The 27612-nt window shown below is 34.9% G+C and overlaps 2 protein-coding genes across 2 annotated transcripts in view; one reads left to right on the top strand and one right to left on the bottom strand.

Moving 5' to 3' along the window:
* Positions 1 to 8830, top strand: part of LOC128998399 (transcriptional activator cubitus interruptus) — an 85286-nt gene extending 76456 nt beyond the window's left edge. The window contains exons 8-15 of the mRNA XM_054424512.1: positions 79 to 243; positions 1341 to 1562; positions 2492 to 2680; positions 3145 to 3292; positions 4036 to 4313; positions 5091 to 5357; positions 5952 to 6218; positions 6844 to 8830. Coding sequence (XP_054280487.1) covers positions 79 to 243; positions 1341 to 1562; positions 2492 to 2680; positions 3145 to 3292; positions 4036 to 4313; positions 5091 to 5357; positions 5952 to 6218; positions 6844 to 7533 — 2226 coding nt within the window. The 3' untranslated portion in view covers positions 7534 to 8830. The remainder of the gene's footprint in view (positions 1 to 78; positions 244 to 1340; positions 1563 to 2491; positions 2681 to 3144; positions 3293 to 4035; positions 4314 to 5090; positions 5358 to 5951; positions 6219 to 6843) is intronic.
* A 3661-nt stretch (positions 8831 to 12491) lies between these two features.
* Positions 12492 to 26321, bottom strand: LOC128998196 (synaptic vesicle glycoprotein 2A-like). Its single transcript, XM_054424216.1, has 11 exons — positions 26306 to 26321; positions 23504 to 23548; positions 22080 to 22241; positions 21097 to 21259; positions 19680 to 19801; positions 18697 to 18935; positions 16041 to 16210; positions 15107 to 15378; positions 14406 to 14565; positions 13231 to 13358; positions 12492 to 12641 (listed from the first exon to the last, which is right to left on the bottom strand). Exons 1-11 carry the CDS (start codon positions 26319 to 26321, stop codon positions 12571 to 12573), a joined length of 1548 nt encoding a protein of 515 aa, XP_054280191.1. The 3' UTR covers positions 12492 to 12570.
* Between the last annotated feature and the right edge of the window lie 1291 nt (positions 26322 to 27612).

Here is a 27612-nt window from a genome sequence, read left to right as displayed (position 1 = left end):
ATTCATAGAAGGTTGATTAAGAAAATGTGTAACTTTATCTTTTTTTTAATTGAAGTTAAAAGAATATTTCATTTCCAGTTTGAGGGTTGTCCAAAGGCGTACTCCAGGCTAGAAAACCTAAAGACTCATCTTCGATCCCACACTGGAGAAAAACCGTACACTTGTGAATATCCAGGGTGCAGTAAAGCCTTCAGCAACGCATCGGACCGTGCCAAGCACCAGAACAGAACTCATTCCAACGAGGTAACATTGATTTGTTATATGAATTTGTAAAATATATAAAACCAATCTTGGATATATGTAAACTTTGATTAAAACGTAAATAGTGAAAGAATTTCACCGTCCTCTAAAAAGTTATTGAGTAACTAGCATTCATTAGTTCCTAAAATAAATATGATAGTTGGGTTTTTCAGGTACATAACATTTTGTATTGAAATGTTTGTTGATACATACATGTTTGTTGTTGGGAATAATAATAGAACTGATCACACCAACAAAGTTTGGTTTCTCAATTTGATTTGAGTACCTGTATTGTAAGAAACAAATGCTTAACCAAATCTTTGCAATGAGAAAGATAGTTTTTGCATTTTATATGTTTATTAGATTTAAGGAACTCAATCCTTCCAAAGACACGGTTATATAATTGTCTTCATCAAACTATTCTGGTTATTCACTAGTCTTTTTTTGTCCTGCTATAACCAATTGTAGTGGATAAGAGAGGGGTGAGTCTATCTGAGTATTAATATATTTAAATTGTGTAAATCATGTTTTCTGTAAGTGTCAGTTACTTTTTTTTCTTACTATTTTATTTTGTTTCTCATCTTAAACTACATACCTTTTTCTTTTTTCAGAATTTATGTTGATGATTAACAGTTTTATTTTGTAATTGTTTATAGTTGTTTGTGAAATATAATTTTAGTCATAAAAATATTTATTACAGTAGTAGCAGGGTGGACATCACAAATTTCCGTTTTGTGTATTTCATAATATCCTCATGATGAGTTATAGGTTAAGATATTAGTACCAAATGAACTTTACCATAAATTTCACTGATTTAGTAAATGTCATGACGGTTAGTAATAAAAATCCTAGAATACTACAGTATTAGTGATGTATAAATTCATAAAGGAACCAAAACAGATTTTACCCGTTCACCATAAATTTCACTGACTTAGTAAATGTCATGACGAATAGTAATAAAAATCCTAGAATACTATTAGTGATGTATAAATTCATAAAGGAACCAAAACAGATTTACCCGTTCACACCTGATATATTTCTTACAAATATCGTTTAGTAAAAAATAACCATAACTTCTAACACAATTATCGTTTTTGCAGAAACCATATGTATGTAAAGCTCCTGGATGTACGAAACGGTACACAGATCCCAGTTCTCTCAGAAAACACGTCAAGACTGTTCACGGTGCAGAGTTCTACGCCAACAAGAAACACAAAGGAGCGGGTGAGGATGACGGAGGAATGGGCGGAGCTTCGCCTTCGCGCAGCGACGAGATGCCACTGAGCGCAAAGACAGCTTCCGTGTCCAGTCCTAGCATCAAGGTATGTCATTGTCATGGCTCGTACTTTGAGTTGCAGGTGTTGATTTTTTTGAAAAAACTCATGAGATCAATCGATTGAAAACCCTTATCAATTTACCAGTACAGGGAACATCATGCATAACTATAGACTGTTACCTTTAACTATATTTAGAACTAGACTTTTCATTCCCTCGTTAGAATTAGCTAACTTAGAATAAGAATAAACATGGTTGATTTACGTAGCCACCCACTTGATGTCAATCGATTTTGAATGTAATTATTCGAATGTCCTAACTTTGAAACCAAGCTAGACTGATAGGACAACATATTGTGCTCTAAAGTATCTTGTATGTCTCATGCCAACTGTCAATGTATAAACAATTTAAGGAGAAAGTAAATTGTTGATTTATTTGAATAAAATATTGGCCACAGTTGGTCCACCTAAATCCACAAAGGTCCAGGTAAAGGTGTTCTTCAATATCCACAAGTACCTACTCCTACTACAAGTGTGTAATTGTAATCTGATAAATATACATATTTCCCATTAGAGAAAAATCCTTGACTTTGCAGCACCTTGAGGAAGAAGACAATGATTCATAACTAACTTACTCCCCTTTACAAAAAGTATTATGTGTTTGATAAATGAGCACTTAGGAGGTAATAATTTACCTTTTCCACCTTCTTTTAAGGGTCTATGAAAGCTTCTTTGTTAGAAAATTGTAAGCTTTATCTGAAAAAAATGGACAAAGTATTGATTCTAAAGTAAATAAAGGCTCTGTACTTCTTCATAGAGTAAAAAATCAAACAACATAGAATTTTATTAAAAATAAACTTAGATTTGGAAGAGCCCAAAGTATTTAACCGAATGATTCTTTTTCACTTGTTACTGTTTTCACACAATTGTCACAATTTTCTGTTTGATCAATGCTAAAGTTGACGATGATTTTGCAGTCTGAAGAGACCAACTCACCCGGTCAGCAGGGCAGTCCTATGAGCATCATCCCTCACTCACAAGGCAGTCCTTTGGGGTTGTCTGCTCACGTTGGATTCTGTGAGGACCCCATCAGTGATAACAACGTCAGTACCTCCTCCAACCACGTCGTGGACGATACTTGGCCTGATGAGAGCCAGGATCTTGATGTGAGTAGATCTAAATTTTGAGATGTTTACAAATTTACAAAGACATCATATGCTAATTTTATAACATTTGGTGATATAGGCTATGTTACTTGTGTTTTTCCCTCAAATCTGCAGTTGTAAAAACTAGTTCTGAACTTGTGTGTCACTGATATGTTGTTGTGTGAACGAATCAAATAAAATCAAAATAGTGTAGGAAAATCTTGCAACCATCTTGAGTTTAATAATTTATCCAGAGTTATTTTTTGTTTACTCAATCAAGGCCCCCTGAGTACAGCTTATAGCTATAAAGTATTCAATTCTTGAACTATGAGTTGTTATAAAGGAGTGAAACGTCTCCTAATTAGAGGGATACCACAGAGTATTGTACTTAACTAATTGTAACCTTATACAATAAATCAAGCAATTTTGCAAGTAAATGAAGATTTTTGAATATTGAAAATACTAATGTGTTTGTGTTGTTTCAGCTCTATGAACTCCCAGCCGAGCTCCAAGCCGTGGTCAGTCTAGCACCTCCACCTCCAGTTCACCGCCACAACAACCTCAAGGCCAAACTGGGAGCCAAGGGGGTTCCACCTTCGACCATGCCTTCCATCCCTCACCAACAGCAACCAGGTAATGCTCGGAACTTTGTTTTGTATTTTGGTTCTTTACTGACAAATCTTTGCAGAAAATTATATCTGTTTCTGAAATGACTTAGTTTGTTAGCTCTTGAAGCCTCCAGGACCCATGAATGAATAAAAAATGTATCCTTCACTTCTCTGATTGGCAATGGGAATAATACCCTTAAGTACTGTAATTTAGTTTAACCTTATCGATATGACAAGTATTCTGTAGAATTACATTGTTAGTTAGGTTTTCGATCATCACCTAATATGGGTGCTGTTGGTATTGGTTGAGGTTTAGTTGCAGAATTGTAGTCTTTGAGATCTGGTTTAGAATTCTGTTAGTAAGGCATTTAGCTTTGTGAAAATAGCTATGGTGTCCAGTGGTTTCTAGCAAACCTGAAGCTATTGGTACACATGTGTACAAAAAGGATAAGTCCCTCAGCTTAGGTAAACTTTCTCTGCTTTGGAAATTCCCTCAATAAAATCCATATGACAATTACTATTTATATTTCATAACAAACGATTTCAGTTACGTTGGTTCTAAGTGTTGGCTTCTGAATTAATAATCAATGGTGGTGACAAAATAGTATCTCATCTTCATCCTAACATATTATGTAGATTTTCTGTATATATTGTAAGTTAAAATTAAGATTAAATCGAAGTAATTGAAACATAGTAAAATATTTATATTCAAGACTCCCTGATTGTTATGCCCAACAAAACCTGTAAACAATATGTTCAATTTGACAGGTATGAGGAGAGGCATTGGCACATTGACGGAGCTGAATCGCAGAATCACAGATCTGAAAATGGCCGGAGGAACAGCGGAAATCCGTCGGGATTCCAACTCTACTGTCAGCACTTACTACGGAAGCATGAAGAGTGCAGACCTCTACAGCAGCAGGCGTAGTAGCCAAGTATCTCAGTGCCAATCCCAGAGGCCTAGCATGTCGTCACTGTACGATCCCATCTCCGTCGGGGGATCATCCAGACGATCTTCCCAGCTGAGCACCAACCTTGTGCTTCAGGTTTGTACCTCATTGTCAGTTTGGTTTTTGTATTTTGAAACTGTTATGCCCATAAGGTTTACCAGAGTATGTAGCAAGGGAAAAGAGGGGAAATCAAAACAGTGAATGAATAAAAGCAGGGGTCAAGATTTTAACTATACAGGAAGTACTGCTGGTAATTGGTAGCCCAAAGTTTCTTTTTCTTACAGCAACATGTTAAAATGGATTTAAATTCTGTATAATCGTTTAAAACTAAAATTGAATGCAGCATTTCAATTTCATTGGAAGTATTCAGTATATTCACTACAGTACTCTTGCAGTTGAGGTTAACGAAATAGAGAATGTGACAGTAACAAACTCAAGAATATTTTTTTAATGCTTTAACCATCGAGTGTTTTTTCAAAGATTTTATTGTATAGACTAACAGTTTGAAAACATATCAATTTTTTTGGACATTGCATTTGGAAACCGCATTGCATTTTAACCTTACAGATAAAATTTATTTTCCAAGGTACTTAACATCGACTTAGATGGTTTCCCTTAAATCTAGAACCTGTAGTTTTTTTTAATTAACCAGGACTCCGCCCCAGGATGATTTACATGATTTCTCTAAACATTTCAGATGAAAAAAAAAATTTCTCTAATCATTGAATTATGCATACTGTGTACCCTACTTTAGTATGCCTCCTGTACATTCAGCATTTTTACATGTGGCAGCTCAACAGTTTCATCCTTTTACAAGAAGTGACAACTAAATTTTCTCACCGTTCTTTATCTGATTGGTCCGTGACTTTACAGCCTCAGAATGTCAACTGGAGCACAATTCCCAGTGGATCAACGACGACTCAAGAGAAGTCAGAGAGCAGAAGAATGTCAGAGCCTTGTCAAGCGACACCTCCCGTTCAGACACCTCCGCCTCGGCCACGGTCTGCTCACCCTCCATCACCTCGCCCCATCCTCCACCCCAACCAGGAGGTCACCCTGGACCAGATGGCTGAAGGAGAACTCCTGGAGAACAAGCTTGTGCTGCCAGACGACATGGTCATTTACCTCAATCATCTTCAGGTAAGACTTCAAACATTTTAAGGAAGGTAAAGGGGCTTTGTTGTAGCTTGATGATGACATTGATCTTCTCTTCATAATTGAGTTTGTCTAAAATAATTTCAAAGGGGTTATCAGATGTAAAAAAGCACTTTTCAATAAGTTTGAGGAGCAGATAATCTTTGCTTTCGTAAGTCCATCATAAAATTTCAGGTGACTAATTGGTTTAATTATTTTGATGAATAGTTAGTTGTCCTTTAAGTTGAATGTATGTTGAATTTCACAATATTTTTTCATTTGGGCGAAGTTACAAAGCAAAGGAATTCCTAATTCAATCTTGGACAGTATTTAATTCTAAACATATGTTATCACATAAAAGAGAATTAATCTAGGTTTTAACACCCAATTTTCTCTATAAAACAATATTTTTTATCCTTCCAAATTAAACTATGCTAAACCAGTCAGCACAACATGATACCAAGTCTTAAAGTTCATTTCAAATATTTACATAAAATGTAAATTTGGAACCATAAATTTCTCAACAGTAACAGTATCATATATAGTTCATATGAATCCAATCCCCTGATACTTCTACTCACAAATTGAATTTACTTACAGGTGGCAGAGAACAGCAATCAGTCTGGCAACGGAATGTTTGACAATTCTATGGCTGGAGGTCAAAGTCCCCACCATGTTCCCCTTCAGCGGTTGAGCCCGATGATACCAAGCCCCGGACTTCCTGGTAACCCCAACCAGGGCTACAACCAGAGGCCTTACCCTCCATCCCCTCGGGCTGGCATGCAGCCATGCAATCAGAGAGTCATGCAGCCTAACATGTCCCCAGCTAGAGTTCCCCAACTACCCAGTCCACATGCTCTGCCTCAGGTAATGAATCTATCTTCTTCTAAACGTCAACAACAATCCCTTAAATGGCTTAATTTATATTATTTTGAATCTTATAATTCTATGCCACCATGAAAAATCACAGTTTTGGTTGTCTTCAAGTATTTTGACTGTATATTTTTGCATACCTTGAACTGTCTGTTGTCCATGTAATCTGTAATGTGATTATATCTTTAGCCGATATGGACTGTCTGAAATACTAATACTAAAATCAAACCATGTGATGATTAGTTAATTTATTTATAAGAGCAAGATGATTTTATTTACATTTGGCCCTTTGGTTTGTATGTAAATTTAAAAAATGTCTGAACAACCAAACAACCGCATTAGTAAGTTTTTCTTTTTTATTTCCAAGCAACAAGTGGTCGGCTATAAATAACAATTTGTATTCCATCATAAGTGGGTTTTCTTAGAATGAAAATAAGTCATGTTGGTTTTTAAAGATATCCTACAGCTCATTTGACAATTTTAAAACAAGATAGGACTGGATTTTGTATTTTTTCTATCCATCCACAAAATGTCCTCAGTTGTGTGACATATTTTCAAACATTATAACCATTGATTTGTCATGACCTACAAGATTTACTGACTGTGTCATATGTTACAGATGAGCCCAAACCCCATGAACCACCAGATGACTCAGATGAACCACAACCATCAACACATGAACCAAATGTGTCCTTCCAACTACAACCAGAACCAACGGTTGGGTCACATGATGAGTCCGACCTCGTGCTGCACGAGTTACAACCAGAACATGAGTCTGGAGCAACCATTGACATCTCCTGCCGCAGCGACAACCGCGCCGATGCAACCAGTATTCCAACCACATCAGGCGAGACATTGCAACTGCAGCAACCAAATGTGCAACCAGCATTTCCAACAACAGGTTCATCACCATCAACACCCTTGTCACCATCATCATCAACAGCAGATGCCTCATCATCAGATGATGTGCGGGAATCATCAGGGGTGCAGTTGTGTGTCTCAGTGCTCCATGTCGCAGCATTGTGGCGTTGGACCGCAGCAATTCTGCAGCCCTCCGCAGATCAACCAGAACATGTTCAACCCGATTGCTCCAGAGAAAGAAGAAATCCAATGTGGAGTCGTCAGTCAATCTTCTAACAACATGAGGCAGGCTGCGTATCAACGAACCCTGGAGTACGTAGAGCAATGTCAATCCTGGGCTGTATCTAGCTCGACTCATCCGCCATCCTCCAACATGGTCATCAACGACATGAGCTCTTCACTGAACTCTCTCATGGAAGAAAACAAATACTTCCAGATGATTCAGTAGTTCTCAAACCTAATCGCCATAAATTTTGAAAGTCCTCGTTTCTATATTAAAAATATATGATTAATTGTTAAAGTAAATTATATAACTGTATATTAAATACTGTTTACAAAGTGTAAATATATAGATAATTGTTAATTTTATTGTATCAGTTTAAGATTTTCTTGACTTCCGAGACATTTAAGACGTAACTGCCATAAAACTATGACTCCAATATCACTACCTCATTTAATACTGTTTCGCTGACAAACTATAATGATGTGTTAAAGAAATAAAAGTAAGTTAAACCAAGCTGAAACTGAAAATGTAAGTAAAATGAACCGATGATGTTCAAAATCATCCTTTTGAAAATTAAGTTTTTATTGTTATAAATTATATATTTTATAATACCTACTGTGTATCAAAATTAGTCACGTTGAATTAGATTTGAATTATATTTTAATTATATAGAATTATATATAGGTAGGTGTTGAACTACAAACTATTGAAGCATCATCAGAAGCTTACGATGTAGAAATGCCGGTCATGTTACGATCCAGGATAGAAATTATTCAATCTATTGTTGTTTTACAGTTATTGTCAATTTCTGTTCAAAATCCTAATTATTTTTTCAATCATAAATTAAAGATCATTCTTAGTGAATTTTAAGTTGCTCTACAATGATTTATGCTTGTAAACAAAAGCCCAGAATATTTTTGACTGGTTACATAAAAGTTTACAGGGAAGGCATTAAATGCTATTGTCCACATATTCAACTAATTCATATCAATATTGAAAAATGTATCAAGTTTTACCTACATCAATTATTTTAGAAAAAAATATTCAAATGCATAATTTTATGTAGAACAATCATTATTAACATCTAGTGACATACATATAGGCATTTTATATATTTATTTCATCATAGTTTTATGTGAATTTCCATTGTTCTGAAATAGGAACATTTTCCTGTGGTTACAAAAAAATTAAAATCAATATTGATCTCGGGGAAACCTTCGAAGCAGCAAGCTGTTTTCAATTGTATATAATATTTTATCTTTGTAAATGCTTTATGTTAAATTGTGATACGCAGAATGTGCTCTTGACTATTTCTGTTTTAAGGTGCCCAATTTTGAAGAATCTCGATGATTTGTTTCTATTTATTGCCATCAAAGCACATTTTGTAAATATTGTAAAGTGTTATAATAGTGTTAATATTGTCAGTATTATGACATAGTTTTAGCGATTATAATAAATGTGTCATAGATATTTGTTATTCTAATTTTGATCGTATTTTCATCTGTGTTTCATAAATACACATTCACAATCTAATTTTTGTTATCCTTTAACCTGTCTATGGAAACAACTAACATAAAGTTAATAAATGTGTTTTAGGGAGAGAATTTTGGATTCCAATAACTTTAAATGCTTTGTCATAAGTTAAATCATGAGAAACTACCACTGTAAACAATTTTAGATTCATATTTATAAGTCAGTTTCATTTTCAAATATATTGATAACATGGGCGTTTTAAATTGCCAAAGTTTCAGACTACTTTATCAAATTATAAATTGTAAAATGATAAGGAACCATCACTAGAAATAACCTTTTACAGGATGAGTTATTGTAATTGTTTTACAATGGGTAAACTTAATGTTTTTATAGTGATAGGTCTTAAAGTTTAAATTTATATGAGAAAAAGCTGTGTTAAAAATAATAAATAAGGAGCGACGAAAGAAAATTTGTTTATAAAATTGATTAGAAAAAGGAGTAGAGAGGTATTAATCCTTGTAAGTAGGTATTTAAAGGGAATTTAAAGTAAAAATACACTTTGGATATTTCTGTTGCAGCAATTGCATGTCTTAGTTTGCTCATCAAATCAGAAAGTTTGTGAAGTTTCGTAAGTAAGCCTTGTCTTTGAGCTAGCTCTACAATCATAATCCGTTTCCAATCACCTTACAGGTCAAACTATTTGGGTTTTGTAGAACATAAATAAACACTTGTTTCACCTTCTCTAGTGAACATATAGACCTAGTACTAGGCTTACCAGTGGTTTCACTTTCCCGGGTTAGGGACGGGAAATTCTGTTACTTTGCATAGTCAGTAACGATCCTTAGCTTTTCAGTAATAGGTGAAGTAATACTATAACTTTTGTCACGGATAACTTCCACCGCAAGTACGTTACACCCGGTCACTGTTTATAGGAAGACACGATCAGATTACACTTGCTCCTTCTAACAGTTCAGATGACGTTACAAAAATAGTTGTACCCTCATAATTTATTACCAAGGTACTATTATTTCGTGAAGCTCGCTGTTAATAGAAGCCGCAATCAGCGGGATAGTTATTTCATTCATTCTTTTAAACAATTCAGAGGGGACTACTAAAATAATAGGGCATTCATTCTCAGTAATCTACTGGTTGTCCCAGAAAGGAATACACTTTTAAGTTGAAGAAACCCGAAAAATGGCTTTATTTATACAGAAATGTTCACAAGAATACCTGTTTGTACACTTCAGGGAAATTACTTGTGATGTAGGCATTCAGATGTAGGCCCCTCTGGCGCTGGCACTTCACCAAACGAAACGTTACATCTGCGATTGCTCGATGGCAGGCTTCTGGTGGAATGGCTTAAATTTCCTCACGGATATTTAGCTTTAGGTGATCGAGGGTAGCAGGAGCGTTGTTGTACACCCGACTTTTTAGATACCCCCACCAAAAAAGTCTAGTGGAGTTAGGTCTGGGCTTCTCGGAGGAAAGTTGATGTCACCAAATCTGGAAATGACTTTCCCACGAAACAGCTGCCTTATTGAAGTCTTGGAGTCTCCTGCTGTATGATACGTAGTTCCATCCTGTTGAAACCACAATGCCTGTACTAACTGAATTTTGTACGGGTGTACCTTCAAATCTTGTTTTGTCAAATCAAAAATGTGGTGAATAATGGTTCAGGGATTCAAAGCAGCAGCGTGTTTTCTTACTGATTGATGCGGATTATCCTCCATAGCGTCTTCGAACACGCTCGATATTTTACTCAGAACGCACTTCACTGTGGCAACCGGTGGGACAAGGGTTCATAATTGATTTTGTAGCTTAAAATTTGCGCAACCAGCATTTAATTATGTTCAATGATGACGTCTGATGAGGGTAGTGACGTCGAACTGTCACATAAGAAAGTGTTTGGTAATAGTGGCGTACACAGAAAGCACACTGCTTACTGGTAAAGCGACCGATGGCAAATGATTTTCAAAGGGCATAGCTACAAAGCCCTGACAAGCTCCTAATCTTATCTTCCTTGGAAATTTGGCTTTCTCCAAAATAAAAGTGCATTCCTTTCTGGGACACCCAGTATTATCTGGGTATTAAGTGATACTTTAGTAATAGGGTTATTTATCCTATTGCATTGATTTACGCCCACCAAGAACGATTTCTGAAATTATTCACCCACATTTACATAGAATCCCTACAAGTAACATGGAAACTATTACATTATAACTTCAAGTAGCAATCATAAACTCACTGAAGAAACATTCAATAAAAAATGTTCAATGTCAAACCGTTTGCTGCTCAGTCATTGAGATGGCATCAGCTAAGTTTTAAATTATTGCAACAAGCAATAATCTAAACATAAAAACAACAGAAAAACAGCTGTTTAAAGCTGTTAGGGTTATATAGACCAACATTTACATTTAATGTGCAAAATGTTGTGTATATTAAAGAAAATTAATTACAAATTTTAAAAATTGAAAATGATGATAGTAGTTTATATAACATTATGGGTTCCCACAGACCTGGAAAGTCAGGGAAGGTCAGGGTAAGTCAGGGAAATAGATATAGAGCAGGGAAAGTTTTTAAAAAAGGCCAAAAGTCAGGGGAAATTTTAAAAAGTAAAGTAAAGCCAAGGAAATTTACTAAAAACTTTTAAAGATCACGTTAATCCTGTGGATGATTAGTTACGTTCCAATGAGATAGTGCTGAAAAGATTACTAAAGTTCTGAAAAATCCATGGTGTATGTAATTTTTATTACAAATTTTGGGTTTTATTTTGAGCTGTAAGTATTCAGAATTTGATTTCTCATTTAGTATTGTATTAAATATACCCGCCGCAGCAATCATGCATTCTAAACAAATTTTCATTTAGCTTACCTGGCTGGATTTCTACAAAAAAACATTCCCTTAAAATTTTTCAGATTTATTTCCTTTTGAAATAACATTAATTTTAATAAGTAGGCTAAGTTGGTTTTCTGGCTACAGGGAATGTAATAAGGAGTGTTTATTATTTAAATCTTGATAGCTTAGTGTGAAATAAACAAATTCGAAAAAAACAAAAAGCAAATCGTTCCCGGGTCTAGGTCTTACCATGACACCTGCAGTAATAGCTTATTCCCTTTGTGGGAAATCTGCTAAAAGGAGGTGTACGGGATAGGCTGTATTAAATAAAAAAAAAGATGTTTTTAAGCGATAAATACTTAACTTATATCTAAATATTAAGAAAACTGACAATGACAATACCTAAAATATACCGTGGTCAGGGACATTAACAGAAAACGGCCAGGGAAAGTCAGGGAATTCACTTAAGATATTTTTGTGGGAACCCTGTATAAATCAATACAAATATATTTTGGATGATCGACATTATTTGTGTTATTTTAAAATGTAATCACTTCTGAGCTGTAAATTTTATAGATAATGGTGTCATTTTCCTTGGATTAAAATATTTTATATTTTATCAAAATATTTTGTGCCATTGAAAGATCTGAGTTTATTGTTATTCTAGAATGTTACAGGGTAAAAATAAAAAATAAGGTCCAGTACACTTGGATATAACGTTGTTCAGAACCTAGCAACCAAATGCCAAAATAATCAGATCATTAATTGTCTCTTGCTCTGAACAAAACTATACCACTTTCTTGATTTCAGGACACCTGAACATCCTACAAAAGCTCTAACCTTTGGGAATTTATGTACTGATTTAAAATGCACTCTCAAAAATTACAATCACATTTATTACAAAAAATATTTCATCAGACAACACAAGACAGAAAATTGGTAACAGTTATGAATTTATGTTACGTTAAGCGTTCTTTCTGATTTTCTGCTTTTGATCTGAAGAAACACAGGTACACAGGAACAACCTGGAAACAAATGGAAAATTTAAATAATATTTAATAATCAATAATATTTGATTTCAGAAAGTGATTCCCGTTTCTTAGCTTGGAAACGGGATTTATGTGAACAATAGCAATTTTACTGTTGGTGTATATTCCTAAAAAATGTGAAATACTTGTTTCAAGGAATGATTGTGACCAAGTAATGTTAATGAGTCAGAGGGTGACTTAGAAACAAAATCAGCAACTGTAAAAAGGTGTATATTTAATTTAAAACTGAAAAACCCACTTGACTTAAACCAATATGTTTTGTATTTTGACATGATTTTCTAACAAATTAATAAGAAAATAAAACTAGAACTAAATTATTTCTTTGCTACCAATTACTCAAAGTGAAATTAAATAATGTCTAACATCATATATATCATAACCTTTCTGTGTTTCCTGTTCTCCAGATAATAAAAAAAAAAACTAATTCTAACTCTTTGTTTCAGACGATGTGACCAGTGTACATTTCTTGATGCGCTAAGGACTAACAAATCTTTTTCAATCAAGAATTCACTTAATAAATTAAAATAGAGGATAGAAATATACCAATTCATATTTAATTACTTACAAAGAAGGATTCCAGAGATTAGACGAAACAATAAGAGGCACTGAGTGTCAATGAGAAGACTAAACAAATAGGATCCTGTGATTGAGCCAATCCTTCCACAGATCATAGTCAAAGATACAGCCATCGCTCTGTTAGTCAAAAATGAGGATTAATGATTTGATGACTTATTAATTATTAGTTAAATCACTAACAAAAAAATAACATTGATAAAATGTATGTGAGTTGGTCGCTTAGTTGGTAGCGTGGAAAACTATGAATCCTGGACAGCAATGTTGTTGGTTTGCGTTAAGGGCCAACACAAAATGTATCAATATTTCATGGACTGTATTGACTTGCCTCTTGCTTTGATAGATACGTTCCATGTTTTTCTTTGCTTTATATCGTCTAAAAACAGGCCTTTGAGGCTAATGCAAGGTTCAAATAATTTTAAGTATTTAAAGGGGGCAGAATTTTATTTGCTATCTATATTGGTGACTCACCCCAAATGACTTAAACCAAAGTGGGCAAATTTTATTGGTGATATTGCATTTTGATTAGCCCATCAAGTAGTTTTCAAGGAAGGAATTTGAGGTGAAACATGACTTTGGTGAAAGAGGTGTTTTATTAAAAGTTGGTAATAATATTCTAGATCTCATTTTAAGATACAAAATTTATCATATTTATCAAGGAAATTGACAGGAAAGCAGGCTTACCTTTAAATAAGTCCATAGAGACACATAAAATATACAACACATAAGTAGAAATTTTCCACTGGAGAAATGGCAATTATTTTATGTGTCTCTGTGGACTTATTTAAAGGTAAGCCTGCTTTTGTCTCAATTTCCTTAATAATTCCTGGCAAATGCCCTATCTTTTTATCAGATAAAATTTATTAGATGTGTGTTTGAGGAGTTTAAAGTTACCTACAGCATGTTCCTGTTTGTTTCTCAAACCATTTGTAACATTTTTTACACATTAATTGAAGCAAGATCATTAAAAATGTTATTTCTTTTACCTACTATTACCTTCTCATTCCAATGACAAACAACAAGTAGTGATATAAGAAGGATCGTGTTTTCCTAGGAGCTATGCTCCAATGTGTATTTCTAAGTTACTCTAAAGGAATAAAGGTGAGGAGTTGTTTTTTCTTTCTATATCATAGAATACAGAACAATATATTCAAAAGAAAATCTCACCTGATGTAAGTTGGGAATACTTCAATGAGAATGTCAGTGATGACATTAAATGAAACTCCGATAAAGATTGGAAGGGTTCCAAACAAGATGATGATGATGGATGCATCAGCAATCAGGGTAATAAGTAGAGCCATGGCACTTCCAGAAACCATAACAGCCACTGAAACAACCAACAATCAGGATAGTAAGTAGATCCATGGCACTTCCAGATACCAACAGCCACTGAATTACAACCAACTATTGATTAAAATAATGCAGCGATTTAAAGTAGAAAAAACTTTTGCTAACTGTACCAAGGAAAATCTAGGATCTTGAGCGGAACAATGCTCCTACCCACATACTCTTTTTACTCCCCTCTTCCAAAAACAAACTGTGTGCTCAGCATGTGTATGTGTTTTTTACTGATATGAGGTGTGTGTGTGGATTTAAATATTGTTTAACTACTGATCCATAATTAAAAGTCCTTGAATGTGTAGGATTGCTGATGTTATGGTTAAAATCTGAGGCTTCAGAGCAAGAGAAACAAATTTGATCCTTTAGAAACTTTCTAAAAACTTTAGGGGTTGGGAACACCCTTAACCTGTCAAGTACATTCTGTTCTGGTGGAAAAAACTAACTAAAACGTTTGCTAACAAGATAAGAATGTTCCCTCTGAGTCCTACTTCTCTACGAGTGACATAATAAATTCTTTGAAAACTTACCAATGACAGCCCTTCGATCGACCAGAGGAACCACCACACTGGCCAAGAGCATGATGATTGGCTGAGCGATAGATATCAGGAGATTGGGGATAAACACAGCAGAGCTGATGGTACCGTCGCACTCCACCTCTGATTGGGCTGTTTGATTGTCAAAGAAGAGGGTCATGTTACGACTCATCATGTCGCACAGGTAGAACTTTCCTTCGTTGTTACTCTTATACGAAGCCATTCGATTGGTGACTTCTGGAAGCCAGATGAAAATGGAGTTTACGCTGCAATCAGTCAGATCAAGCGTGAATCAGCACTGAGATAGAAAGTTGGATGAGGACTAAATGGTTATGAGTGGAGGTATCAACTTCATGTGATAGAAGATAGTGCAAGATAGGATGAAAATTACTTTCTTAAAGGGGTTGGGAGCCTCCTTTAACCTTCCCTTTCTTCGACTATACAGTACATGGAAACTATTAAACAAAGCAAAGGATGTTAAGGGACAGTAAACAATTATGTGTACTGATAAATATTCGTGGTGGTACCAATTCACCAATGACTTCTCTGTCGTGATTTTGTAGCCCATCATGTTAACGACTAAACCACCGTATCTTCATGGATTACAAGTACTAGAGTTCATTAAATGTTAGATGTAAAATGGGGAAGTAGCTCAATCAAATATGGTCGTCAGACCCTACTTAACATTGCTAAAACACTTAAATCATTCTCAGCTTTACCACTGAGTATGCCACATTGTAGCATTATTGTAAATAATGTAAATAGTGTGAATACCAATTAGACATGGTTCTCAGCGGAAGGCCCGCTTAAACAAATTGAAAATCACTGAGCATTTTCTTTTCATTAATCATAATCCTATTTCTTGTCAGTTACCTAAATTATTTTAAGTATTTATAAGTAACGTTAAATAAGTTGTATTCCAACCTACCACAAGAATGACACAGACACCATTATTATACACAACATGAGGTTTTTCACATATGGAGGTCGAAACAACGGAAATGTTTGATCTGCGATGTGATTCAGCAAACTGGATACTCCCTTTTGTTTCTGCATTTTTGGAGCACGATCTTCAGAGTCTGCTGAGACTGATTTCACCTAGAAGACAAACAGCAATGTGTTATGATGTGTGGAACTTGTCAAGCAAAACAATGGGTAAGCATACAGTACCAAAATGAACAGTGAACTGATGAATATTTAGTGGTTGATATAAACACATGAATCTATGTCTATCACGACTCTGACTGGAGCCACACACTCAAAACAACTTAAAGAAATCCTACTCCTGATTTTAGTTGCGGAAAACTATATAACTCACTAAGTTTATAACATTCAATAAGAACCTTGAGAATGCAGAGTAAAAGGATTCATCTTCATTGAAGGATATCCGTTCTTTTAAGGAAGGACCAATTTTGATCCAGATTTTCATTCTCAAATATAATAACTTTGTGACAATCAATTTGGACCGCTTTCCCTTAACCCTCCATAGGGCCCATGTCAGTGGAAAAGACAGAAACATACTATTTCGGTTATTACTGGGAAATGGAAGCAGACCGGGGCACCCCCTTCCAGATACTCCTCAGGATAAGGTTGAGCTATGAAATAGCAGTAGTGGGGAGGTGTTAGATATAAGCTACCCGTCACATTAACAAAAACAGTGCTAGGTCAGTCATTTCCACCGAGGCGCACAAACGCGTGTTTGTATTAAATCGGTCGTTTACACCAATGCGCCTAACTGTGTTGGTGTGTTTTTACATTTTGCGCCATGAACCCTAATGAAGAAAGGGGAATTCAAGCCTAATTCAAGAATCAATCAATGATGTGCTCCAACCATATTATTTTTCTTAATTTATAAATTTGGGGCGATAAAGGCCAATGTTATCTTGAATTATTTCAATGTCGAGGAAAGATTGACCCGAAGGGAGTTTTTTTGGCTTGGGCTCTTTGTGTTGACAATCTAAAGTCAAGAACAGTGATTCAACAGGTCCCTAAAGACTGTAAAGAGACCATCAAGCCATCAAGAAAATCCTTCAAGGGAGAGGGTAAGCCCTGCTAAACGATGCACCACCAGCGTCCAGGCAACCAGCACCAAACATTAAAGGTCGTTGTGGAATTTTGTGGAAACTTCCCAAATTAACATTTTTGGAACCAAGACCTCATGTGCTCGCTCAAAGATGTACATTAGTAGAGATTATAATCAGCCGAATTATGTTGACTGTACTATAATGCTGGAGAACAGAGTAAAGATGATCAAGTGTAAGCTTTATGAATGTAAATACATATTTTGTATTTTCATAACGTAAGATGATGCTGTCTATCTATTAGTATAACTACTTAGAAATCATATAATGTACTTATTTTCCTTAGTTTTATAAATTATCCTTTTTTCCCTCAGAGAAAATTTTGATTTGGTCGAAAAGACCGTAAAAAAAGCACCAAATAATGTTATTTTGGCCGATGCGCCTTCTAGAGTGTTAAAATTGTTTTAACTAAACTAGTTTTGACTTCATTAAAAATTCCACTGGCGTTGAAAAACAAATATGCATGCCACTGGAAATTGCATAATGTAGACAAAATGTTTGATTTTGTTTGATAACATACTTAATATTCTAAGACCTGTAGAATTGTAACCCGTTTTGGTGGGTAAATGGTCATAGTATAGGTTACACCCCTAGTCATCTTCAGTCACAAAAGATATGTAATAATATGACTTGTGTATAAAGTCTATAGCATGTCAATAACGTGACTAGGTTTAGATGGAATTGCTGCTCCTAAGACCATCAAATTAGTTTTGAGAACGGAGCAAATGTTCAGAAACTAGTCAATTTACTGATAGTGGATTGACAACGACAAAAGTTATGTAACCTATGTTAGGGTGATTTAATCATTCTAGGATACTAGTCTCTGACTAGTAACCGTTAAACACACTACTGTACTTTGTTGTGCCAGTAAAAGCCCAATTGTGACTGGCGGGATTTAAACCCAGAACCTTGGGAACTGAAGAACTATGCTCTATCACTAGACCATCTCACTCCCCAGGCTTACAGAGTTGTGGTAGTATCAGATAGTCAGCGTGCTGACGGTCCCCTTCCTTCTGGCTATTGATGGCGGGTTTGCCTGTCAGGGATTAGATAGGTCCCGAGTGTTACTTGCACTAAATGCGTCGGGGCGCTCTACCATGGTCCTCTAGGTCCCGACCTAGTGGAACCCAGGTGGAGTGACGCTTAAACAAGTAGCCGGAAACCCTGGTTAGGATTGAGGGGCAACCCTCTTTCCGAAGGGTCTGCTTCGGCAGCCGGTGAGCCTGATGACCTTAAGTCATCCGCCCATGATGTGCAAAAGGTTGATGCGTAAGCTTCGGCCTACAATATTATGGGGCCCGGGTAAGTCTCACGATAGGTACCGGGTATGTAGTCAGGGGGCTTCGGCTCTCATGACAAATATTGAATTGAATTGAATTGAAAGTATCAGATAGGTAAAACCCTTTTGTGATATGCAGGATTTTAACCAAGGACCTTGGGACCAAAGCCCCGCTACCACTAGGCCACCCACTCTCATAACAAACTTTATTAAAATATACTAACAGGATAGTGGCCGCTCTGTTTGCCAGAGTTGAAGCGATGCAGGGTCTGGAGTATTTTGATGGTATCCCCCTTCTTTCCTCGTGTTAGCAGGAACTTGGGGCTCTCCGGAGTTAGGTAGAAGAGTCCGGCACAGCAAAGACTGGGAAAACCACACAAGAGGAAGAATAATCTCCAGGGGGTGAACGTGACCAGTCCTAAGTCCACAGACCATTTGGTGCTTAACGTCAACCATCCCACCACTGGAACAAGACAGAATAATAAGAGTACAAGCAGTGACGTAGCCAGGATTTCAAAATAGGGGGGGGGTCGACCAACCAGGGATCAGGTAAAAGGGGGGTCCATGAAATTTTTTATAGGCTCCAAAACCTTCTTTATAGCTCCCTTAGCATTGAAAATAATTAACCCCGTCAATACAGTATGATTATATAATTTTACATTTAATATAACAAAAAAATATTATATTTAAGACCAGAAGGGGGGGGGTCCGGACCCCCAGGACTCCAATAAAAGGGAGTGCAATTAAAAAAGGGAGGTTTTTGGATACAGTTATAGAAATTAAAAATCTTTTAAATCCGTGTTAAATAGTCCAAAGATCATTCCGTTCAATCAACTTACACGTTTCGTTGTGAAGACGACATTTTCAGAGTTCTGCTACCAACTCCATGTTCCACTGGACCAATATTATCATGATAGCGTTATCTAAATGTTCTGTTGTGTATTTCATTATTGTGTGTTTGACAAAACTTTGAAAATGTCTTCACAACAAAATTAAGCTGACACAACTGAATAATCATTGGACTATTTAACGGAGGTAGTCCAAGGGCCAGAAACATGAATTTGAATACAAAGGAATATCTCTAAGAATACAACGAATGGCGTTTAGTACTGTGATAATTGATAGAAAAATGTGAAAAGCTAATATTGATTCTCTCTCTTATTTCATTATCTGTTCTTTATGCCAACGACAAGTTTTGCCTACTTACATGAGGTGTACAGGAGCGCCATGGTGCTAAGGGAAGTTGTGATGAGCATTGCTTGAGTTCGTCTCTTGCTAGGAACATACTCCCCCAGGAATGGAAAAGTGGCTATCATGCAAGGGCAGGTCCTGGAAATAGTTAAATAGTTTTATTTTCTCCACACAACACAGTAAACAGCTGGTTTCTGAACTCTTTGTAAACCAGACGTTTGGTAAAATTAGTTGGAGGGGCGTGTGGTAAATTTACAGTTTTTTTTCCAAAAAGGTATCATATAAGTTTCTGCAAAATGCTCTAAAGGTAAGCAACACAATAAATAATATTGTATACTGTTAATACTGTTCAATTAAATGGCGACCATACATAGTAGGTATTTTAAGCCAAGTATGAATGGAGATGAGTATAGGATGAGTGGCGCGATCTTGTAGTCTTGTTAGTGACTAAGGCCAACATTCCTTAGACACAGCTGTTAATTAATAGCCCATACAGCTAATGGCAACTACGGGACCTACAGTTTATAGTGGAATCTGAACCACATTTTTCCTTGGTATATACGAATTGGTCTAATTATCAGGATAGTACTGCAGATAGTCGTAGTACTCACTCGTGCGGACGTTAATCCACACCAGGGAGAATATACGCATATATATAGGTTTGGATAGGCACATTGCACATTCACAACACATACTGAAGAGGTTTAAATCATTAACGCTTTATACAAGTATTCTGCTAAAATGCTGCACAATAGTGTAGATTAAACTGTAAGTAATTGTAATTGCATTGTAATTTTATTTGCAATGTCACCTGTTTTGTAGCTATGCTATGTGTGGTGTTATTAATTAACCATATGTTTAATGTTTACAAGACCAGATGAACTGATTATTTATTGTTATTATTTACCTTTTGTTTTGAGATGAGTTATTGAAATTACTAGATGAAATACTGTTCCAAAAATGTTGATTTTGTAAATAGTTTCTTCATATGGTATCAGGTAGAAATAAATATGGGAAGCAGAAATAAAAGAACTCTAGCCTGTCACTTAAATGTAATCCTCATGTTGGTTTATTGGTTTCAAGATTCCAAATGTTTTCAAACTACCATCCTCTCAGTGATAACAAATATTTTTATTAATTCTTTTCGCCTATTGGGTCTGATTATGATTAGAGTGTCCAATCAAAATCGATCACCACTTACCATCTTTCATATGTATTTACTGTGTTGTGAGTCAACAGTATAGTGTAAATATATTATTAGTAGTGTTATTAGAGCTATATCTTTTTTAAACTCAAAATTAAACATTGACAAAGAATAAAAAAAAGTTGAATCCAAAAATATTGATTACCTTGACAGGTTCATGGTTTACACACGTTTCTGACAAGTTTGTAACCATACATTTATCTAACCTTATCTTATTTACCCAACTTACATAACTCCAGACAAAACTTTAAATGTGAAGAATATCCAGAAATTGGGAGAAAGGGATCCCAGAATATAGGTGAATACATTCAAAGATAACCCTCGAAGTAGGATGTATCTACGGCCCATAGTGTCAGCAATGAACCCTGATAGGTGGGATGTAGCAATGATTCCTGAAAAACAATGAATAGATAGATGGGAAGTAGCAATGATTCCTGTAAAACAATCTCTAGATAGATGTGGGAGCAATGATTCCTGTAAACAAATCAATAGTTAAATGTGTACTATAATGCAAAATCGTACATTTTAGAACCCAAGAGAAATGTTTACGTATGAGCCACAAGCAAGTGTGCAGCAAGGGTATTTTTAACCTTGCATTTGCCCGTCCATAGAGGCCTGTGTGGAACATATTCAGCAAAGCAAGGGGTGAGCCGGTACAATACAGAGGTGAACTGGTAAAAAGTAGTGGTAGGTACCAGAGGATTCAAACCCACAACCTCGCTGCCTTGAGCCAGAAGTCCGTGACACTACGGACTGGAGCCACCAAACCTTGTGCACAAACTACAAATATAATATTTTCTTACAGTTACCGTAAAACATATTTTCTTACAGTTTTCTAAGTTCCCCACTTACTCACCAAAAAGAAAGTTGATGGTAGCATTTGTATTTATAATCGTTTCATTTTGAGGTAAGTTTAATTTAATGTTCTTAGCTATTTCCGTCAACTATTCTACTGTTTTTCTATGATCACGTATTCTCGATATTTTCACCCATTTTACAGAATTATAAATGCTTTATGCCAATCAACCGTTTATAGGTTACAACAGTTAAATATTCAGTTGTCATAATACATTTTTAGTTAGACAATTTAATACGTCCAAAAACAAGCAGTGCAATAGTTGATCCTTTTACAACCACTGTCGCTTATTTTTACGAGACTTTGCATCATATCCATATTGAAACAATTAGTAAAATGAGTATCAATTTGCATACCTAAGAAGTACGCAGAGCTGAGAAGACCCTTATCTTGAGAAGTCAGTTGAAGATCACATTCAGCAGCTGGCAAAAGAAACGAGACGTCAACGGAACTCAGCAAGGATGTGCAGATTGTTAAGCCCGACAAGAATATGATGTACATGCTGAATTTGCCATAACCTGTGGACAAGCAAAATTATCACTATAGGATTAAAATAGATTTAACTCTAAAATTAGGATATGAAGTGAAGTAGATTTGTTTGAAAAAAGTCAAAGGTTAGTGAATTTAAATTGACCAGAACTTAAAAGTAAGTACTTTTTAAAGATCGAAGACTTTAATTCAATCAAAGTTTTACTAAATGGTTAACGATTCTTAAGATAGCCAATTAATTTATCCTAAGTTAGCTGTTCAATGTAACATATCATGCACATTTTAATGAATAAAGATGTTTTAATATTGAATATTGAATTGGTCAGCTGATTTCATTTCAACACTTCTTTATTCATAAACATAGTTTATACAAGAACAGTGTCAATGGCATGATTATAAATATATAAACACGTATAAAGACAAATATAAACAAATATACTTCCAGTCAGGTTATCCAATTAATGAAATTATATTCTACAATTATGAACATGTTAAAAGTCAGCAATGGCTTACATCACATTTAAACAATTTACGATAGCCAATGACCTGATCTTATTCAGTAATAAAGCTATATTTTGATTGGTTATAATCATTCTTTAATTACTTTTACATTATAATTAGTATACTGGTGCATCAGTTTAGCAATTAATCAATCTAAATCTATTTCAGAAGTATGCTGCCATCTGTAACTCATTAACTTCAAACTCACAATCTACACAATGCAAAAAAAACTCGACCCATGTAACATTCTAAATGATCAGACTTCTTTCCAGTCAAATAATATATTTGATACATTTATTTCCTAATCAAAGAAGTATTAAATAAGAAGAATAAAACAAACTGAAATACAGGTGGCACTGGAGAGAGGAAGAAACATTATGAATGATTCAGTCAGTGGCAGTGATAAGACAGTGCTGGCCAGCCTGAACATTTTTAATCAGTTTTATCAATTTTTATTCCATTTTCAACTATTTTATCAACATGACAAGTTTCAATTATTGTGATTGCGATAGTTTAAAATGTTTAAGAATCTTTTGACATACCACAATGTATTGATAATGATGATGTGGTTGCATACAGAATGACTTGATGAAGTTCTAAGGAAACTAGTCATCATACCAACAACTGTAGTTGGATGAGGTAATTATTTTATTTTATCATTAACTTTCTAATATATAGTTATGGAGTAACTGTCTAAAAAAAACAATAAAAACATTCAACTTAAAACCAAAAATGGTAAGATTTTCTCGCTATGAGTTGATTAAAATGATTTGTAATAGAGTAAACTCACCAGCGATTTCCATGGCCTGGTCAAAGTCGACATTTTCCCACTTGTCTGAAAACATTTAAACTTGAAAAGTCATACTGATTATAAATTTAAAAAAGGATACTTTCTTTTATATGAGGGTGTGCTCAGACATTCTAGAAAGATTTGCAAAATATAGTTTATTTATTTACTAAGTTACAAAACTCCAAAGTTAAGTTAATGCTGATATAGCAGCTAAAGGGGAGTCATGTATAATATAGTAGTTTACGCAAAGCGCAAAGTTAACAACACAAGTAGAAATTTAAGGTACCCGAGTTGCTTACACTACTTTACCTACGACCGTTTTTTATTTACTAACAATCACAGACAAATTAGTCTGTTACCCGTGTTGTTAAGTAAAAAAACTATTCTGTTAAGTAAGTTAACACTTTTAAGTGAACCCTTTTCTAAGAACTGGACTGAAACGGCTAGTTTTTAAAAACGGTCCTAGGTAGAATAAGTATCCTCATATTACTTTTAACAATATTATGATTCTTTTTCATAAATCGAGTAATACAAATTATTTTCAAGATTAGATTTTCAGATGATTAATTAAGGAATACTCTTAAATGAAATAAGATTGTTAAAGAATTATATTGACTAAAAGAAACATCGAACTTAAGTTTTGTTGTGGGAATTTGAAGCTAATGATTTTGACTTTAAGGGAAGAAAGAGAATATCTTTGGGAGGATCAAAGACCCCAAATGTTTATCTTTTGTTAAATAGTAAGACCCATTGTTTTGAGAAATTTTTATGAATTTTATTTTGCATACATGTTTTTTTAAAGATTTTTTTCATATTCTTTCATTTATTAATTTTTACTTGATTGCACCCTTTCTTAAACTTGGGCTAAAATTAACACATACTAACAACCGTTTCCTACAATATTCCCTTGATTTTCTTCAAGAAAACATTATTGATGGATGCTTAAATACTTTTGTGGTTGGAAATTTACAGATACAACAATAATGAAGTATATAAAAATGAAAAGTTAAATTATGGCGTATAAGTTGTTTTATTAAAAACAATGTATTTTTTTTTTTAATCGGTTTAATGATTTTGAAAGCTGTTCAATTGAATTAGAACACAGAGAAGTATGGTGCAGAGGAAACATTCAATGGTACACCCAAGTGGTGTCTAGCAATAGTCGCTGGCGTCTAGATAAAGTCCAACACTGCCCCCCTCACCCTCATGTACTACAACACGGTGTAAGAAGACCCTGTGCTCTGTGCGATAGTAATTTCCGCACTTTGCTCTCCCTTGCTCGTCACAAGTATATTTCCACCACAACATACCAGAGCTGAAAGCACACGGTCGTCCCATAAGCGTGACCCTGTACTTCTTCGTAGTTTTACTACAGTAAACTTTCAATAATTTGACACTCGATAGTTCGACACTCTTTGTAGTTTGACACAGGCTGAGGCTAAACGTCTAAACATAGCAATCAAAATTTTGTTTTGACACGTACGAGTTCTTTCCAGTTATCAGAGTGAAAAACAATCGAAGATCACAATCGTATATTACGTTACTAGTCCTGAAAATAAGTGTTCACCGGACAAGTGTGGTCGTTCTCGTGTGAGACAAAGTTGAGTACGGGATTACCATACGAGTCCGGTAGACACATTTTGGTCGAGTTACGTACAATAGTTTACGCCATACTACTAAATCTGTACAAATCCTTATCTATTACCACCAACTAAAGGACTAAAAATCACTAACCTCTAACCTAAGAGAGGTTATGTTTTTGTTTATAACCACTCATTGCCACCCAAGTCCCAAATACAGTATAATCAGCTGATTGGTGTCCGGTAAAACTCATTACAGTATAGTAGTACGTAATGAAACCCCATTTGATTAAGCTGGTGGCAAACAGCTGTCTAAATACTTGTGTGGGAAGTTCGTCAAAATAGTGTAGTGTGGTGTAAAATACATTTCCATAGTTCGACATCCCTAAGTCAACAAAGTGTCAAACTACAGTATCGAGGTTCTAATGTATTTGAATAGAATGAATTTTCATTTTTACAGAAAAAACACTTTTTCACTTAATGAAATGATATTGTGCAATTCCCAAACTGTCAATTAATTTCAGGTATCTTGTTTGAAAAACTTAAAAAAAGCCAATTTTTATGAAGCACTCTTCTACCAACAGTCACAAATTTTAGATTATATATCATTTTAGCTTCATGATGGTTTTAGTTTAAAGGGATTTGAACCAACCAAAGTCCTCATACACTGTTTTTGATAGGAACATGAATACTATATTTATATATTTTATTGATAAATGATGCAAAAATATAAACCTTCTTTCACGTATCTATTTACATACAAAACAATTGATTAAAATAAAAGTATAGACACCCAAAAACATTTATTTCAAATCTTCCAAGATTTTTGTATGTTATAGATATCAGAATATAAATGTAAAACAACTCAATATTACGATTATAACCACTGACTAATACACAGAATAGACTTCCCATGTAATGTAAACATTTGAAGCCAAAAAAGTGGTGCAATCTGTGGTCACCAACTAATGACAATATTCTGTGTCAAGTGATAAATCAATCAGCTATTTGCTATGATACTGCACTGATTTTAATGAATATTTAACCCAGTCTTATGACATGGTCCTGAACTTCATCTATTTTCTTGGCTTCAAATTTTTACATTGCATGGGAAGACTATTCTGTGTATAGTCAATGATATCACTAACTACCATAAAAACAAAATAAGGTTATTTTTTTAACTTTTTCACCTATCATAATTATTTAAAAGTTAAAAACTTACCTTTCTTTTCTGTCATGTTGAGAGCAAAGAACCTCAACACGGAAGACTTGTTATCTCGGTCATGTTTATAAGTTGGGGTTTAGTGATATAACCTACCATAAACCAGACTGAGAGTTAAATAAGCACAAGTTAAATTTGCTTAGTGGGAACGAAATATAACTAAAACTACAAGGCTGTGAGTATAGTGTGCTCTATCTTCTTCTGGTAATGTTGTATTTAGACTTGTTCACTTAAAATCTTGGAACGTATTGAAAAATTGTAAAATCCCTTTAGAAGTATTAATGAAGAGGAGGAAACCCAATATTGTCTTCCTTGACATTTGTTTTGAATTTTAATAATGTTTAGTGAACCAAAATATAATAGCATGGTTAATATATTTTTTAAAGCATAGTATAAATTATTTGCATATCAATTTTTATAATTTTACACATTTATTTCATTTTCGTTTGCCTTAGTTTTCAAAATAACATTTGGTGCAAAGCACTATTTTAAGATCTATAGAACAAAAACATAACAGTAGCAGTATAACAGTATACAAGTACTTACATCAGATTTTTGCATATACGACAATTAGAACACAACGTGGGCATGTCTGCAAAGAAGACCTCACCAACGCAAACTTACCATCACCTGATCACCAATTAGTTTGAAAAAGTCATTTATGTTTATATTTTACACATTGTTGTAATCATCAATCCGTTTTAAGACAGTCTATTTTCTTAAAATCTGTTCGTTTGTTGTATCCTAACGGGAAATTCTGGAAGATGAGAAGGAAGGAATTATCTGTTGATTGACAGAGGCAGGGTATTGTTAATTGGAGGGTGCGAGAGCGGTTAGATTGTTAGGCTAAATTAATATAGTACAGTTAAAAGTGGTGACTATTGTACAAGAAACAAAAAGGTTTTGAGATGCAGGATGAATCAAAATGAGCCATCAGGATATCAAGATGAGCCTTGGACAACAGTTCAGCAACTGTCTGTATCAGAGACGAGGCACCTCTGCCGTGGAAGGTAGCACACAGCCCCGAGGTGTTGGAGGAATCTGGCTGGTTGGAAACTTGTTGTTACAGTATTAGCTTTTGCTATGAGGATGTTTTCCTTTTGGAGGTAGCATGTTTGGTTTTCCAGGATAGGGGTGTGAAAAGGTTTATTTATATTAGGTCCAGCCAGGACATTTTAGGGATATTAGGGATATTTTCAAGATGGTTTGTGATACTGATATACATATAACTATTAGAATATTGGGGGAGCAAGATGGTCTAAAATGAAGTGTCTAATGGTTAGAGTACTTTGATGCTGAGGTCCCGG

This window comes from Macrosteles quadrilineatus, unplaced genomic scaffold (genome assembly GCF_028750875.1).
Source record: "Macrosteles quadrilineatus isolate MER2022 unplaced genomic scaffold, UCM_ALF_1.0 Scaffold_7__1_contigs__length_78375512, whole genome shotgun sequence".
Lineage (NCBI taxonomy): Eukaryota > Metazoa > Arthropoda > Insecta > Hemiptera > Cicadellidae > Macrosteles > Macrosteles quadrilineatus.
This window is presented reverse-complemented; position numbering and strand designations above follow the sequence as displayed.

Coding starts and splice junctions, on each gene's coding strand:
- LOC128998196 (XM_054424216.1), bottom strand. Junction 21,260..22,079: donor CAGCTCTGCGTACTTCTTAG/GTATGCAAATTG, acceptor ATTGTTTTTCAG/GAATCATTGCTACATCCCAC. Junction 14,566..15,106: donor CGATCGAAGGGCTGTCATTG/GTAAGTTTTCAA, acceptor TGGTTGTTTCAG/TGGCTGTTATGGTTTCTGGA.